Genomic DNA, 12,419 nt, shown 5'->3' on the forward strand with positions numbered 1-12,419 from the left:
AGTAGAGGGATTTGTAATAAAGTGTGTGATAATTATTAAAGTGATCCTCACCTCTCCCAGGTAGCAAATCTGTTTGTGGGCGACCTCCACGAACACCTCGATGATGAGGTTGACCGTCTCGGGCGTGTTGCGGTACACCTCCATCAGGCCGATGCAGCTGGACAGGAAGTCCATGAGGAAGCTGAAGAGAGACGCCACGTTGTCGATCTGCGTTGCCTCGGCGATGCCACACAGCGCCTCCAGGGTGGCAACGATCTCCCGCTTCACACTCTCCTCCTGACAGATCTGAGGAAAGTTCTCCTGGTTGATCAGGTTGAGGAAGCGCTGCTGGAGGGGGTGCAGCACCTGGAGGGAGAGGAACAGAGAGGTGATCAATCAAATCACATCCAATCAATCAACAACATTTGTCACAAAGTGCTTTACAGTAACATGGCTCCAACCCCCAAAGGAGAGAGGGGATGAAGAGAGAAAGATCAGGCTATTTTCATTCCCAACTCTTGTCTAATGGTCTACTGTACTGTACACACTCTACAGTCAGAGCAGCTGGAAGTCAAGACAGCTGCCATCTCATTCTTAGATCTCTCCCAATGGCTTTGGAGTCATCTTGCATTACTATACAAAGGCCTTCAAGATCATTATGAGGATCATTATCACACCATAGACTCTAGGGAGATCTAATGGTTTTGGTTAAATAATTTGGCTTCACCGTTTGTTACTACTGAAGTCTATGTGGAGAGTGGTTAAACAGAATCGCCACAGTAGGGTGATACAGGGAAAAGACCATTGAGATCTCACAATGTGCTACCAGCTGAAGTCCATTTGGAAAGAGAGACTATATATAGGAAATCTGAAGGGAAATGACACTTGAGAGCTGTCAGGTATTGTCCTTTGAGGGATGTGTGTGAGTTAGTTCCATTCAGCCATTCAGAGTGGGGGATTCCGTGTGTGTGTGTTGTCTCTGGCTTCTATAGGGTTCCCCACCTCTGTCCAGTACTGCTGTTTGGTGTCTGAGTCCATGTGTGCAAAGCCCCCTAGAACCAGGGCCTTCATCAGGGACCTCTGTACTGAGCTGGACAGCAGGTCCAGGGGGGGGCTGCGGCTGGCAAACTGCTTTGCCAAGTTCCACCAGTTCTCACACTGTACCACAATGTTGGCCCTGAGAAAGGAGGGATGGAGAAAGGTTCATTGGCATTGGATATCATTGGCGAGATAATGAAAAACTAAAAAAATATCATTCCACCACAAGGGGGCGTTGTTTCAAGCGCCAAAGCTTAGGCTCATATCCTATCTAGATTTATGTGTGTGCATATTTCAAGTCAGGATACAGAATTGAGTCAGTGTCTCACCTCTCCCTCTTCTCCACCAGACAGACCAGTAGATCCACCTGATCAGTCAGCCAGTCAGTCAGTCAGCCAGTGTCTCACCTCTACTCCACCTGATCAGTCAGCCAGTCAGTCAGTCAGCCAGTGTCTCACCTCTTCTCCACCTGATCAGTCAGTCAGCCAGTCAGTCAGTCAGCCAGTGTCTCACCTCTCCCTCTTCTCCACCAGACAGACCAGTAGCTCCACCGTGTCGTTGGCCAGTTCAGGTTCAGAGCTCCAGACAGACAGGTTGTTGATCACCTTCTCCAGCAGGTATCCCACAATCCACTGGGCCCCCTCCGTGTCCGCCCCGAATGCCATACTCAGGGGGATACTGATCTAAAGGAGGGATGAAAAGAGTGAAAAAGTGGTATGAAATGGTGGAGGGATAGATGAAAATCCCTGCAACACTTTAAAAGATCAGATGTCATAAATAGCCATTGTCCAGTCCAGTGATATACTGCACTCCTCCTCACAATGCCATGATCCACAGGGAACCAGCTTCTACAACACACACTTCCAGAGAGTACACTGGTATCAAGGTGACAGAGCACGGGTGGTTTAAACGTGATCGAACTGGTGGTGTAAACATGAAAGTGTTGGAAGACCATCCCTAGCATTTTCACCACCTCAAGTTTCCAGTAGCCACCTCCTCATCACCTCAATGGTCCATTAGGGTTCAGTGACTATCAAAGACTATTTATGAAGTCATCTATCAAATCCATGCACGGTACATTACCATGCCAGTGTTCTGTGGGCCTTAGGCACTTAGAGAGGGTTGTAGTGAGAAGAATTGTATTATGGATGCCATTTTAAGACAAATCAGACAGTGGTGTCTGGTGTTAGTTGTACCTGTTCGTAGAGTTTCTCATCCACCAGTAGGTAAGTCTTGGCCCAGCGTCTGAGGAACCACACAATGTCCTTCCCCATCTGAGGGCTGAGCAGTTCTGTCAGACTGGCCCTCGTAGCCCTGGACTCCACCTCTGATGTCCTCAACACCGCTGACAACAACCTGACAGAGACAGGGTGGGAGGGAAGGAGGGAGAGAGGGTGGGAGAGAAGGAGGGAGAGAGGGTGGGAGAGAAGGAGGGAGAGAGGGTGGGAGAGAAGGAGGGAGAGAGGGTGGGATAGAAGGAGGGAGAGAGGGTGGGATAGAAGGAGGGAGAGAGAGGGTGGGAGGGAAGGAGGGAGAGAGAGGGTGGGAGGGAGAGAGAGAGGGTGGGAGGGAGAGAGAGAAGGAGGGAGAGAGAGAGGGTGGGAGGGAGGGAGAGAGAGAGGGTGGGTGGGAGGGAAGGAGGGAGAGAGAGAGGGTGGGAGGGAAGGAGGGAGAGGGAGGGAAGGAGGGAGAGAGGGTGGGAGAGAGAGGGTGGGAGGGAAGGAGGGAGAGACGGTGGGAGAGAGAGGGCGGGAGGGAAGGAGAGGGTGGGAGGGAAGAAGGGAGAGAAGTGAAAGGTAAAAAAAAAAAAGAAATAGAGAAAGAGGAAGATGAGAGAGAGACGGATAGAGAGAATAAAAAGAGGAAGAGGAGAGAGAGATAACGAAGGAAGTGATAAGAAGCCAAGGCCAGGATGAGGGGAAGAACAAAAGAAAGAGGTGGGAATTCAGTGTCTGTTTAAATCAGTCACTCAGACAACAAATGACCACATTGACACACGCACCTCTGCTAAAGGCCAGAGAGACATAAGGCTTAGTGCATCTTAGTGTTCTGTATGTGAGAGATGGGCCTCAGTACATGCCCATGCAGCACCACAGTGCACTGTTTCACATTGTTTGCAAAAACAAAAGCCCATTGACATTAACAGCGTCGGGGTCGCACAGTGTAATTAGGAAACCCGATGCTGCCTCTTGTTTTTCCCAATCCTCTGTCCCCGTGCCCCCTCACCCCCACAGAACAATCCTCTGTCCCCGTGCCCCCTCAGAACAATCCTCTGTCCCCGTGCCCCCTCACCCCCACAGAACAATCCTCTGTCCCCGTGCCCCCTCACCCCCACAGAACAATCCTCTGTCCCCGTGCCCCCTCACCCCCACAGAACAATCCTCTGTCCCCGTGCCCCCTCACCCCCACAGAACAATCCTCTGTCCCCGTGCCCCCTCACCCCCACAAAACAATCCTCTGTCCCTGTGCCTCCTCACCCCCATAGAGAACAATCCAGAGGCCCTTTCCACAACCACCTCCAAAATTCCCTATATGATTGCATGTACCCCCCAACCCCACATGACCACAGCCCCCTCCTAGTCTTAGCAGCACCTGGCCCTGCCCTAATTGAATAACATGTTAGAGAGTGGTGGTCTGGTCCGGGGCTGGGAGGGCTGGCGCCGGGGTCTGCTCTAAGGCTGGCTAGGTCGCTACGCCATCATGTATCCAAGGGCCTGTGTGTGTGTGTGTGTGTGTGTGTGTGTGTGTGTGTCTCCCACGGCCTGTGTATGTGTTAGCAGCTGGCATGGCTGGGTCTGTGCCAGGGCATTCCCCCTCTGCGGCACTGGCACCACACCCCCAGGGAGCCACACCCGCATCGCTGGGGACCAGAGTGATCACACACGCACGCGGGTGGATCATTAGCCTCGCACTGTACGTAATATTTCCCCTAACATTGTACTGTAATGTAGGGGCGAGGACCCCCTACCTAGATCTAAAAAAAAGTTTGGCTTCTGTTGGTTTCTATGGACAGTTTCCATGCCAGATGGCCTGTGTAGTGTTATGTGGGCCGTTGTGCCCTGCCTGGAAAATAATCTAAGGGAAAGGCTGCCGCCATGCCACGGGGCAGAGGGTTTTATGAGGCACACTCCAGACAGACAGAGCACTGGTGTGAACGTGACAGAGCTCTACAACAAGGGCTTAGTGAACAAGTCCACAGCTTAAAGCTCAGCTGCTGTAGACAGTGTGGAGAGACTGTCCAAGCTGTCCATTAGATCAGAGACAGACAGTGAGGGTAGACTGTCCATTAGATCAGAGACAGACAGTGAGGGTAGACTGTCCATTAGATCAGAGACAGACAGTGAGGGTAGACTGTCCATTAGATCAGAGACAGACAGTGAGGGTAGACTGTCCATTAGATCAGAGACAGTGAGGGTAGACTGTCCATTAGATCAGAGACAGTGAGGGTAGACTGTCCATTAGATCAGAGACAGTGAGGGTAGACTGTCCATTAGATCAGAGACAGTGAGGGTAGACTGTCCATTAGATCAGAGACAGTGAGGGTAGACTGTCCATTAGATCAGAGACAGTGAGGGTAGACTGTCCATTAGATCAGAGACAGTGAGGGTAGACTGTCCATTAGATCAGAGACAGTGAGGGTAGACTGTCCATTAGATCAGAGACAGTGAGGGTAGACTGTCCATTAGATCAGAGACAGTGAGGGTAGACTGTCCATTAGATCAGAGACAGTGAGGGTAGACTGTCCATTAGATCAGAGACAGTGAGGGTAGACTGTCCATTAGATCAGAGACAGTGAGGGTAGACTGTCCATTAGATCAGTGACTGAGACAGTGCATTTCAGATAGTGCTAAGAGATTGACCGAAATGTCTGTTATTTTTTGGTTTTGAAACAACTAATTGACTGACTTTGGTTCAATTACTTGAATTCCATTTTGTTTTAGTTTTTTCCTTCTTCTGTTGGCTCAATGTGCACATTGTGCAGTTTCTCTAGATATAGCACAGTTCGGGCTTGATCTGATTTATGTCGTAGGGAGTTGTAGTTTCCAACAGGCAAATAGTCTAAATAGTTTAGCGCAGAAAACATGGTAATTAACTACAATGATCATAATCCATTGCGCGCCTGCTTGTCCGGTCTGTTTCTTTTACGCCTGCTACATAAGAGAGAAGAATGTGTGATCGAGAGGGATAGAGAGCATTTGCATCGCAAGCTATCTCTACCTGAAAATACATGATCTAAGTGATTGATAGTTGGAATTCAGCAGTCATAAACACATACCTTATTTATGTTGAAGAACTACTAAAATAGTGATTTTGTCAGACAGCATAGGCAGCAGCTCTATAGAGATGAGATGATGACTTGGAATGAAATAATAAAGTCATCAAATAAAACAAATGTAATATACACAACAACTGAAATATTAAAATAAAAGTAAATGAAAAAGTAAAGTAAAAAAGATGTGTTTAATAAGGGATAATCAGACTACCATCATGGGACTTTTATTCAATGTTTTATTCTGCGTTTTTACAGCATTCAACCCACAACGCATAGCGAGGGCATTTCTTCTTTTTTTTTTATAAAACCGAAACCACGATTATTTTTAATAATCGAACCGACCTCAAAAAGCCCTAATCGCGCAGCACTAATTTCGGACCCATTTGTTGATGGATTTATAGCAGCGACGGGCAACTCTGGTCCACTGACAGAAGCCAGAGTATCGGTTGGTTTTAGTACTTTCTTTCAAACCAGACATCTCATTTAGATGTGGGAATCCAGGTGTTTGCAATTAAGTGCCAGACAGCAAATCAGCAGACATTCAGCATGTACTGTACAAAGGCTTTTGACCAATCATAGTCCCTCCCCTACCTGATGACAGAGTCTGTCCTGTTGCACCCTGGGATAGAGGAGGCCTTCTCCCCAGGGGAGCCCAGTATCTGCAGGGTGGTGTTGATGTCCACATCAGTAGAGTGGTTAATAGAATACTCCATCACCTCCGCTGGGATCAGAGGAGTCTCACCCTGAGGGTCATCTGCCAGAACGTAGCCTGGAACCCCCCCCCCACACACACACACATACAATAATTAGCATTCACAACTACACTCTGACAACTAGGACTAGCCAGAAACAATCCATTAAGGAGGTACTTTTGGAAGACAACATTTTCCATCACAGCAAAACTCCTATAGTGGAGCTTTCCACTGATTCATTACAGCCAATGTCATTCTTCACCAGTGTTACGCAAAGCACTGCTAGGATCCCCTAGAAAAACTCTAAGCACACTAAGAGAGAGAACCAACTAAGGGTGTATGACTCCAAATGAAGTTAGGCACCAAAGGGGAATTCTGTGGCCACTGAGAATGCTAAAATGTACTAAACAGCAGCAGTTGTACAACTGGTGGCCTGGCCCTTCCCGAAACAACATTCCTGCCATGCACCAATACACCAGTGCAGCCTGCCTCCCAGCCTAAATGTAGTCCCTAAAAACAACTAAGGAGATCTAAGGACAAAGTCTATGCCCCCCAGAGTGCAGTTAGAGGTTTCATTTTATGCTAACAGAACATAATTGACTGAATGCTAAAATAATTGTTACATAATAAAACCATAACTAAAACAACAAGGGACCACTGATGGAATTGAGCCATGTATCCAACATGGGGTGATTCCCAGCATGAATAAATCATCCCTTATAGTTATCCACTGACCTGAGACCAGTATGAGCCAATGGATGTCTTCGTAGAGGTCGTCCAGGACCTTGCGGTCCACTGAGCCGGGGTTAGACGAGTTCATGAGGTGCTGCTGGGTCCTCTGGAGCTGGCCGTGGAGCCGCGTCACCCGGTCTTCCAACAGACTGACCACACACACACACGTCAGAATCATGAAAGTCACTTACAGAGCTAGGGGATAGTCTAAAAGCAAGAGGTGTGTGTATGTACCTGGTCAGAAGGGGGATACAGTGGTTGGCTGCAATGCGTCCCAACATGCCGATGCTGGCCAGCTGGTCTGAGAACAGCTCTCTGTCATCCTCCTGTAACTCGTTAATCTCATCCTCCTCATGAGATGCCACACCATTTGCTGTCTGGAGAGGACAGGAGAAAAAGAAAGAAAGAATAACAGAAAAAGAGAGCGTGAAGGAATATGCGACAAAGGAGTGAGAACGTGGATCGACTGTTTACAAGCATTAACATATCAATTAACCATAACAACAATTGACTGACTGATTATATGAGTCTAGGTCAAATCAAATTTGATTGGTCACATACACATGGTTAGCAAATGTTAATGCGAGTGTAGCGAAATGCTTGTGCTTCTAGTTCCGACCATGCAGTAATATCTAACAATTTCACAACAACTACCTTATACACACAAGTGGAAAGGAATCAATAAGAATATGTACATATAAATATATGGATGAGCGATGGCCGAACGGCATAGTCAAGATGCAGTAGATGGTATAGAGTACAGTATATACATATGAGATGAGTAATGTAGGGTAGGTTGACAGGTGTGTGTGTCTCTCACCAGATTGCGGGTGCCGTCGGGGGCAGCCAGGTGACACTGGATATAGGAGTTGAAGACCTGAACGGCGGGTTGGACGAAGCAACCGCGGGGGAAATGTTCATCATCCTGAACCAGGGTCAGCCATGACTCTAACAGCTTGTCATACGCCTCCATGTATACCATGTCATCCTTATCCAGCTGGGCAGGGGGAGAGAGACAGAGACTCATTGAATGGGCCTTTTCAATGCAACAACAATACGTGAAACATTTTCTCCATGGATCAACTATGTTCCTTGCAGTAATGTTCGAGGTGTAATTTTCCTGCTGTAAGGTTAGCGGTGTAATGCTGACCACTTCCTCCAGGGCTGCGCTGCGTCCAAAGGAGCAGGTGAGGAGGGTGAGACAGTTGATGAAGGAGGTGAAGAGCTCGCTGGGCAGGGCGGTCAGGATGACACGGGGGAACGTGCTGATCAGGTTGGAGATGATGTTAGAGATACCTACTGCCTCAGAGTCCTCAATCTCTATCCTGGGACACAAACAAAACACAACCTTAGAGGAATGTTGGCCAATTTGATTCCAAATCAGACATAGTTTTTGAAAGTATTTCACAAATGTTTTTGAACCAGGTATGGTACTAAACCAGACACTGTGCTCTGCTGCCCAGTGTGTGAGCACTGAGCAGTACCTGTTGCCTTGGGGTTAGGGCCATGTTTCCACAGCCCCAGTTAGAGCACTGACTAGAGGCCTGCCTACTGTCGTTAGCCTACTGCCTAGCACCGTGCGGCTCGCTAACCCCCATCAGATGGATTTAAATTGCAAGCAGAGCTGTTCAATCACTGCAGATTGGCCATCCTGCCCGCATGGTTTCCCGATGATGCAACTGGAAAAAAGCTCCAGGAATAGGTGATTACGGAGAAGGGAGAGGGAGAGAGAGACCCTTACTCACTCAGCCTAGCAAGTCACAAGTTCCGAGCACACAAGTGTGTATGTGTGTTTTATTTATACATTAGAGCTGAGTCCTCTTGATTCAGATAAGAACTACTTTAACGGACAGACGAGTTGATTACACACAAAATCACATTACTCATTACTCTACCAGCCTCCAGTCCAAATAATCACTTACAATCACACACAGCCCATAATGATCAACATGCAGTACAGATGAATCTACGTGTCATCTTAAAACAACTGCCCAAGTAGAAAAACTAATTTAGAGCTTCTTGCACGCACAGAGAGCAGCAGTGTTTCTAGCCCTGGATTGGGTCTATTGAAACCAACCAGTTAGTCTAAGGTCCTGACAGACTCACCCATTGATCATGCTGAGAAGCCCCTCCATCAGGTGGGCCAGGTAGGAGACCTGAGCGGTCTCATCAGGGAAGATGGGGCCGTGCATGGAGGCCAGCTGTGTCAGGCACTGCAGGGAGTCCTGGGCCATGTCCGAGTCCTCACGGATCTTTCTGTGCACCTGAGGAGACGAGAAGAGGAGAGGGTTGTGTTAAATAGTTGTTTTTAAGCAAGTGACGACATACAGCTATCTCCTCAGAAGAGTTTTTCCTAATGATGATGACAATAATGATGGTGGTTGTGAGACCATGAAGGTCAACCAGAAACTGGGTTGAATATATCCCAGCTGGGAGTCAAATCACACCGGGGTCTGAGGACTGCCACTGATGACCACAACAATAGACAGAATTTTAAGACCAATTGAAATGACAGACTCACCGTCTTTTCAAGCGATAAGAACAGAGAATCAATGCTCAAAGCGCTGGTCCCCGAACCCAGACACGGTAACCCTGGATGTCACCACAAACAATCCCAATCGATAACAGAGCCCGTCTGAATCTCTCCGAGGCAGTCTCAACCAAACCCAGAGTGGATCTTCTCAGAAACGGATTGGTAGTCAGAGTCCACTTGTTATTCTGTCACAGAGGTTGCATGGTGAATTGGCTGCGTAGACACCGAGCGGTGAGCAGGCTTCAGCTCTACTGTGGAGCAACATGTGTTTTCACTGACAAGCAGCGCAATGTGGACGCTTGGCTCTGAACGCTCAGAACTGTCTATTTTCTCAGTCTGCTTTTTCTCGCTTTCTTTTACTGTTATTGCCCTTGACAAAAACCCAGTGCTAGCCCCACAAGTCCAACGCAACCGTTTGCATGCCACCCAACAGCTCCAGAACGCTCCCCACCACTCTCCCTTCTTCCTGAGAGACCCCCTCTCTCAACCTCCCTTTTTTTTCTCGCTCTCCCTCTCTTCTCCAGCTGTAGTGGCTGGTTGTCAGCCACGGTGATCCGAGGGCTCTGATGCTAACGTAGCGCAGCGCAGCCGAGAGACCTCACTGCTGCTGGGTAGTGCTGCTGCTTCCCTCTCCAGAGTGTGAAGTCATTCTCTGGAGGAGAGAAGTGAAGGGGAGGAGAGTGAGGGAGGGAGGAGAAGGAGAGAAGTGAAGGGGAGGAGAGAGTGAGGGAGGGAGGAGAAGGAGAGAAAGCGAGTGCAAGGCCAAAGATTGTATGTCGCACGCGCTCTAAAAACAGCTGCACCAATGAACATCCGCACAACGCTAGCTATGCCAATCGCCTTGAGTCCGACTATAGTTAGAGACAGGCAGGGGGTAGAGGGTAAATCAAAACAAGACTGGGCACTCCTCTGCGCAGAGAGAATGAGGGAGAGAGAATGAGTCTCCTATTTATAGCAGGAGACAAAGCCTGGTGTCTGTTTCCTCAGGGGATTGGAGGCCTTTCTGGGTTTTTTTTCCATCAACTGAGCGCTTCCGTCGGATTGTCTCTCTCCTTTTCGCTCTCTCGTTCATTCAGATCCAGTTACTGCCGCCCAGGGTGGAATCAGCCATCGTCAAAACATTATAGGTCCAGCGCTCCAGACGCAGCCCTGATTGTGTTTACTAGGCAAACAGAGCTCTAGTGTGAGTGTGTACTAGACGCTGAGACGTTCTGACTTAAAGCAGACGCAACCCTGGGCAAGAGAAGCAGTACACACAGAGACACTAACAGAATCACAAATTAAAGCCACCCTCTCATCAGTCCAAACCCAATACATGCCAAAACCAAAGCAAACCAGTAACAAAAACAGCAGAAGGCAAAATTACAGCTGGTAGGGAAAATGTTATCTTACTCATTTCACTAGGTGTCAAAAGAACAGAGTGGCATATTTCCCCGTTCTTTTGCCCCTAGCCAAGTTATCCTCCCTGGCCTAGACCACTGTCTCAGAGTAACTGAGAACGCTCTTCTCACAGTCTAACTCCAACATTGATTTCTTTCAGATCTGTTTCTGTTTCCTTCAGTCACTGAACTGGAAGCTTCAACTTCATAATGTAAAGGAGTAAATGTATGTACTTGGAGGGAGACTTCTGACCTTCAACATTCCTTAGACCACTTAGCCTCCAGAGTGGAGTTGTTTAAAGGAAGACTGACACCCACAGAGGGGGGAGTGGACCCCCTCAGGGTCCTTAAGAGGGTGTGTGGGGGGGGTACTGTTAACGGGGCCCCCTAATCCCAGGGTTAGGGTGTAATCCTGCCATCGCTCTCTTTGAACTCTGACCCTGGCAGCGCGTGCCTGTACAGCCCCCTTCCTGGGCCGTCACCCTCACAGCTGAGGATTGAGAAGCAGCAGCTGAGCACCCCAACACGCAGACAGACAAAACAAACTATTGCACACACAGACAGACAAAACAAACTGTTGCACACACAGACGGACAAAACAAACTGTTGCACACAGACACACACAGACAGACAAAACAAACTGTTGCACACAGACACACACAGACGGACAAAACAAACTGTTGCACACAGACACACACAGACGGACAAAACAAACTGTTGCACACAGACACACACAGACGGACAAAACAAACTGTTGCACACAGACACACACAGACGGACAAAACAAACTGTTGCACACAGACACACACAGACGGACAAAACAAACTGTTGCACACAGACACACAGACAGACAAAACAAACTGTTGCACACAGACACACACAGACAGACAAAACAAACTGTTGCACACAGACAGACAAAACAAACTGTTGCACACAGCCACACACAGACGGACAAAACAAACTGTTGCACACAGACACACACAGACAGACAAAACAAACTGTTGCACACAGCCACACACAGACGGACAAAACAAACTGTTGCACACAGCCACACACAGACGGACAAAACAAACTTTTGCACTCAGACACACACAGACAGACAAAACAAACTGTTGCACACAGCCACACACAGACGGACAAAACAAACTTTTGCACACACAGACAGACCACACTCTTATATTAACAAACATCTCACTCACCATAAATACCACATTGTGGAGGTAAGAAACACCACAACTCTTGTTAGGCTGGTCAGACACAATACAATAGAGATTCTCTGGTCCCAAACCACTCAATGCAAGGAGAGGGGTTTACACACATCCAAAACAGAAAATTCTACAATAGAAAATATATATTATTGTTCCAAACAGCTCAAAACATCTATGGGCTTCTCAACCTCACTCATCCAAAATGATATCTCATGCCAGTTGTAGAAACTGAGCGATGCAGAATAGAGAGAAGGGAGCAGTATATGGCAGGAGACTGGGACTTGAAAACACACACAGGAGAGAGTAGTGGAGCAGTATTTGACAGAGGCACACAGAGAGCCTGGATGTTGAGGGAGAGCTGACGGATTTCTTCCACACTTCATCTCGCTCACAACACTAAGCCAGAACGTCAGCTTCACACACACACACACGTTTCACTGCCATATCTACACGTCAACTAGGAAAAATACTACATTGCAATATCAAGATTAATTGTAATAAATGCTTCACTATAAAATGTCATGTTTCACATGCCTCATTATAAAATAGTTCAAACACTCCCTCTCCGTAGTAAGAACCACAAGA

At 47.9% G+C, this 12,419-nt stretch overlaps 1 protein-coding gene across 1 annotated transcript in view; it reads right to left on the reverse strand.

Moving 5' to 3' along the window:
- xpo4 (exportin 4) overlaps positions 1 to 12,419 on the reverse strand; it is a 43,539-nt gene that overhangs the window by 4,336 nt on the left and 26,784 nt on the right. Inside the window, exons 8-17 of the mRNA XM_055878156.1 lie at positions 8,821 to 8,978; positions 7,865 to 8,039; positions 7,535 to 7,711; positions 6,949 to 7,091; positions 6,718 to 6,863; positions 5,882 to 6,059; positions 2,214 to 2,373; positions 1,531 to 1,700; positions 982 to 1,156; positions 52 to 345 (exon numbers count right to left, since the gene is read on the reverse strand). Coding sequence (XP_055734131.1) covers positions 52 to 345; positions 982 to 1,156; positions 1,531 to 1,700; positions 2,214 to 2,373; positions 5,882 to 6,059; positions 6,718 to 6,863; positions 6,949 to 7,091; positions 7,535 to 7,711; positions 7,865 to 8,039; positions 8,821 to 8,978 — 1,776 coding nt within the window. The remainder of the gene's footprint in view (positions 1 to 51; positions 346 to 981; positions 1,157 to 1,530; positions 1,701 to 2,213; positions 2,374 to 5,881; positions 6,060 to 6,717; positions 6,864 to 6,948; positions 7,092 to 7,534; positions 7,712 to 7,864; positions 8,040 to 8,820; positions 8,979 to 12,419) is intronic.

This window comes from Salvelinus fontinalis, chromosome 23 (genome assembly GCF_029448725.1).
Source record: "Salvelinus fontinalis isolate EN_2023a chromosome 23, ASM2944872v1, whole genome shotgun sequence".
Taxonomy (NCBI): Eukaryota; Metazoa; Chordata; class Actinopteri; order Salmoniformes; family Salmonidae; genus Salvelinus; species Salvelinus fontinalis.